This window comes from Eublepharis macularius, chromosome 1 (assembly GCF_028583425.1).
Source record: "Eublepharis macularius isolate TG4126 chromosome 1, MPM_Emac_v1.0, whole genome shotgun sequence".
Classification (NCBI taxonomy): Eukaryota; Metazoa; Chordata; class Lepidosauria; order Squamata; family Eublepharidae; genus Eublepharis; species Eublepharis macularius.
This window is the reverse complement of record NC_072790.1, coordinates 252,468,689-252,474,157: the sequence shown is the minus strand read 5'-3', so window position 1 is coordinate 252,474,157 and position 5,469 is coordinate 252,468,689. Positions and strand designations below refer to the sequence as shown.

The 5,469-nt window shown below is 45.6% G+C and overlaps 1 protein-coding gene across 1 annotated transcript; it reads right to left on the bottom strand.

The window, feature by feature from the left end:
* Positions 1 to 1,193: 1,193 nt before the first annotated feature.
* On the bottom strand, positions 1,194 to 1,535 carry LOC129327036 (zinc finger protein 664-like; the record flags this gene model as incomplete). The annotated part of the gene is made up of 1 exon (XM_054975435.1): positions 1,194 to 1,535. A coding segment is annotated over one exon (342 nt), but the record flags the coding sequence as incomplete, so codon positions are not given.
* Between the last annotated feature and the right edge of the window lie 3,934 nt (positions 1,536 to 5,469).

The window sequence follows — 5,469 nt, the reverse complement described above, 5'->3', positions numbered from 1 at the left end:
AGCAATGCAAAGAACTTTTAAGGCTGAAAGACAGCAACTTCTCCATCACCTTAGAACTATATGGCTGAGGTGAAAGGCAAACCTACGTTACAGCTGTTACCATTTCCCCCATCATGTTTTTCTCCAAATCATCCTGAGAATTGCAGTTCTGATATGGGGAAGTCTTAACCCCTATTATGGGAGTTGGAAGGCCCAATTTTCCACGGGAAGAGGTAATGACTACTAAACCAGTTTACTTCAGGTGAATCTTGTCTTTTGGCAAAAGATTTACTCCATTGCATGTGGATGCTTGCCAGGTGGAATGGGCACTGATCTTCAGCATGGTGAATGTAGGTCTGAGCCTAAAATCTGTTGCCAGGTAAGACTGTTGCTAGAAAAATGGGTGGGCTTTGTCTTTTGACTGCTGTATTTACCCCCCAGTGGTACTTGACATATGGGCAACCTTCTCCAGTGGATGATGGGGGTGCGGGAAAACTTTGCTGGGGATGCAGTCATGTCCCTCCCTATATCTGCCGTACCCCTGCTTGGCAGAAGGCACATGGGCAATAGGCTGCGACTCGGACACTCATCTTGGGCAGCCAGTTCTGGCTTGAGAAAATCCTGGATACTTGGGGATGAGGCTTGCAGAGAACAGAGTCTGGAGAGAAGCAGCAGCTTGGACGCTTTAGAGTCGGCCATCGGAAGCTGCCACGTGCTCTAATGGAACTGGTCTCTCTGACCAGGAAATCAGGTCCAACTCAAAGAACTCCAGACAACCATGTAGAGGTGGGAAACCCTAAATGACTCCTGTGTGGGGCACGCAGGAGTGAAGTGGATACTGAGGTTCACATTTAATGGGCTTTTGCTGGGATTGTACTTTGTAACAATGTATTATTTGACTGAATAGCTTTTAAATTTTATAATTTGTTTGACATAATAGTCCTCCACCCTCAAAACATTTCGATGGTTTCTCCCCTCTGTGAATTCTTTGGTGGGAAGACAATTTTCCATTCTGACTGAAGCCTTTTCCACATTCCAGGCAATTATATTGTTTCTCTCCTGCGTGAATCCTTTGGTGGACCTTAAGGTTTCCACCGAGACTGAAGCCTTTCCCACACTCCAGGCATTTATATGGTTTGTCCCATGTAAATCCTTTGGTGGCGAAAAAGGTTTCCACTGTGACGGAAGCTTTTTCCACACTCCAGGCATTTATATGGTTTCTCCCCTGTGTGAATTCTTTGGTGGGAAGAAAGGTTTCCACTTCTGCTGAAGCTTTTTCCACACTCCAGGCATTTATATGGTTTCTCCCCTGTGTGAATCCTTTGGTGGGAAGAAAGGTTTCCACTCTTGCTGAAACTTTTCCCGCACTCCAGGCATTTATATGGTTTGTCCCCTGTGTGAGTCCTTCGGTGGGAAGAAAGGCTTCCACTCTTGTTGAAGCTTTTCCCGCACTCCAGGCATTTATATGGTTTCTCCCCTGTGTGAATTCTTTGGTGGGAAGAAAGGTTTCCACTACTGCTGAAGTTTTTCCCACACTCCAAGCATTTATATGGTTTTTCCCCTGTGTGAATCCTTTGATGGGAAGAAAGGCTTCCATTAGTGCCAAAGCTTTTCCCACACTCCAAGCATTTATATGGTTTGTATCCTGTGTGAATCCTTTGGTGGGAAGAAAGGCTTCCACTCTGGCTGAAACTTTTCCCACACGTCAGGCATTTATGTGGCTTCTTCCCTGTGTGAATTCTTTGGTGGGAAGAAAGGCTTCCACTGTAACTGAAGCTTTTCCCACACTCCAGGCATTTATATGGCTTCTCCCCTGTGTGAATTCTTTGGTGGGGAAAAAGGCTTCCACTTTGACTGAAGCTTTTTCCACACTCCAGGCATTTATATGGCTTCTCCCCTGTGTGAATTCTTTGGTGGGAAGAAAGGCTTCCACTGCGACTGAAGCTTTTTCCACACTCCAGGCATTTATATGGTTTCTTTCCTTTGTGAATTCTTTGACACTGAGCAAGGTGTCCACTCTCACGAGAGCTTTCCCCACCCTCCAGGGGTTTCTCCCCTCTGTGAATTCTTTCAGAGAAATCTTTGATGATTCTTTTTTTGTACTGTAGGCATATATGTTTTTTCTCTTTGGTAGTCTTTTTCCAATCCACATTAACATCTGATTTTTCACGAAAAGTTTCCTCATTTACCATGCCATTTCTATTGCCCTCTTGATTCATTTTTTTGATGCAGTGGCATTTCTTGAGAGTCACCACCTTGTGAAACACCAGACTTTTCCCTTTCTTTATGTGGGAGTTTTCCCTCCTCCTTCCTCAATGACCTGCAAGATTCAGCCTTCTATTTTACATCAGAATATGAATTCCCTTTTCCTGGCACGGGATGTTCAAATGTTTCACTTGTTGACTCCCACACGCCTCCTGCAGAAAAAGAAGACATCTTGTGTGATGATGGGACACTTGCTCCACATACTATTGTCAGAGTTGTCTACTTTGTCTTCTAATGGTTGTGTTTGTCCTCTCTTAACTCTCAGGGGTTAAACTCATGGAGTCTGTAGCCAGTCCTCCCCTCGTTCTCTCAGTGCCTTCTAAATTCCAGTGGCAGAGGAGCCATTCCTACGGTAATGTACATAGCCCAAACAAACAAGAGAGAGAGATCCGTGGCCTAGGATCAGAAGACCACACCCACAGAGTAAATCCCTCATTCCCTGGGGTACAAAACAATGTCTTGTGAAGTTGTCTTACCACATCTGGCACGAGCACACAGAGCCGGAAATTAGGCAACGAACAAAATTATCTCCTGCTGAGTAGGCAGCAATGGCCATTTCTACATGGCTTGCCTGCAACGATTTCAATCCTTCCGAGGAGCAGTTTTTTCCCTGCTTCCTCAGAGCATTGTAGTGCGCTTAGGGCAAAATTTGGATTTTCAGACCCATAGCAGCCATTTCATTCTCCTGCTACTGGGTGGCTTTTTATTTTTTAAAAAATGGATACTAGAATGTCATTACATTAACAGACCATTGTCAGAACAGATGTAGCAAGTTCTCTGAATGTCCAGCTTTCCTCTTTCCTTGTGGAGAAATAAGACAGATCTTCAGAAAATGTAGAGAACCTGTTACACATTCCACTGAAACACAGAGCTGGCAGGGACGCCAAGGACCATTTAGTCCAACAGCCTGAACAATGCAGGAAATTCACAGCTACTTCTCCAACCCCTCAGTGACCCCTGCTCTATGCCCAGAGGAATGCAAAAACTTCCAGGATCCCTGGCCAATCTTACCTGGAGGAAAACTCCTTCTTAACCCCAGAGTGACGATCGGTATTAGGGCTCGAGAACCCAGCACGAGCTCATCCCTTCATGGCCTCTCTCCCCCAATCTGCCTACATTCACACAGAGTCATAGAATCACCAGTGTTGTCAGGTGGTCATCTAGCCTCTTCTTAATTACAGTTGTGTATCAACATAGCAACATTCTCCTACTGAGAACTGAGAGCCAGTTTGGTGTAGTGGTTAAGAGTGCGAGAATCTAATCTGGAGAACCAGGTTTGATTCCCCACTCCTCCGCTTGAAGCCAGCTGGGGCAGTCACAGCTTCTAGGAGTTCTCTCATCCCCACCCACCTTATAGGGTGTTTGTTGATGTGGGGATAATAATGACACTTTGTAAACCGCTCTGAGTGTTAAGTCGTCCTGAAGAGCAGTATATAAATAAATGTTATTATGATTTCAAAAAACTCTAACCATGCTGGGGGCCCCACTTCAGGACTGGGACAGGGAAAGCTGCCAAGTGGATGCCCCTTTACTGCAGTACTTTATCTTCAGCGGCACCAGCAACAGGGAAACCACCATCAGGCATCTGATGAAGAGAACTTGATTCTCGAAAGCTTATGCTATAATAAAATTGGTTAGTCTTAAAGGTGCTACTGGACTCTTTTTGATTTCACCATCTGTGTGAAAGCCATACTGCGGGGAAGGGGGTATCCATGTGTGATACCCCATGTGTGATATGTGTTGTCTAGTCACTTCTGATTTATGGCAACCCGATGTACGAAAACCTCCAAAACATCTTGTCATTAACAGCCTTGCTGAGATCTCTTAGAATAGAGGCCATGGCTCCCTTTGCTGTGTCAATCCACTTGTTAGGTCTTCTTTTCCTACTGCCTTCGACTTTGCCCAGCATTACTGTCTTTCTCATTATTGTCTTCTAATTTAATTTATTCAATTTATAGTCCGCCCTCTCCACACCAGTGGGCTCAGGGCAGATTCTTTGTGGAGAAATGCCATTCTGTTTGTGGAGTTAACTTTCTATGGGCTGGAGAGGGGAGGGGCCAGTTCTGGAGTAGAATGTGATTGGAGGGAGAGCAAGTCAGTTGATGGAGAGGAGTTGGAAGTTGACAGTTGGGGGCTGGAGAGCGGAGGGGGAGATGGCTCGGAGGGGAGATGGAGATCTAATGTAACCCCCAGGTACCAAAGGATCGTGCCTGCCCTGCACAACATCTAATTAGGGCATAAGTACAGAGAAGCAGAGGGAGATAGTGTAAGGGTTTCTGTTTTATTATTCCTTCCATTCACTGTATATTTGCCTGTGTATAGTTAGAACTTAAATAAAGGATTTTTTGGACTTTATGAAGGAAGAAAGATCTTCTGTTCCAACCGCTTAGGCCCACTAGCAAAGGAGGGAGGTTAGGAGACTGTCCCGCCTAACCAGGGTCCCATACAGGGACAGTGGTGGCAGCAAGTACCCGGAGACAGGAAAGGGAGACAGCCCCTTCAGGTGCCTGGCCAGAGGTGAAAATGGAGGGGTAGGCAGAGCGGGGTCTACCAGTGGGAGAACAGGCCCCGTTTCACCAATCTTCTCGTGATGTGATCAAAGTACAATAATCTCAATTTAACCATTTTAGTTTCTAGGAAGAATTCAGAGCCCACACATTTGTCTTGCTGGCAGTTACTGAAAGACTACACGTTTGTAACATCTATTTAGGCAGAAAAAATACTCCTCTAAAGGTGAACTGAAATCTGTTCGATATTGGACAGACTCTCCCTCTCAGGGCCCCCTGACCTTTTTGAGCCTGTGGGCACCCTGGCAGAGGGTGATGGGTGCAAGGACAAACTGCTGTGGAAGGAGGTGGAGCCAACCACAAAATGGCTGCCAGAGGAGGCACACTCAGCTGCACAGAGGAAGCCCAAGTGCAGGGAGAAGAGAGGTAATTTTAAAAATACACTAGGCAAGAGCAGTGAGAGACAATAAAATCAGTGCTGTGGTAGCAGTTAGCTGAGTAATTCAAAATATGTTTTCCTTTTCTCGCTCCATTGGCTTTGACCTTGTTTTTAACCTAACTGGGACTGGTGCAGAGCTCCTGCTTTGTGGAGTCTCTCTCGAACAAGGACTGTTTTCAGAATTTCCCCCTAGTTCCATATTGGCTGCTGTAAAAGGGGGAATATCGCTACCGTTAAAAGGGTCTTTTTCAGAGAAGAGTGTGAACTGTTCAAAGGTCT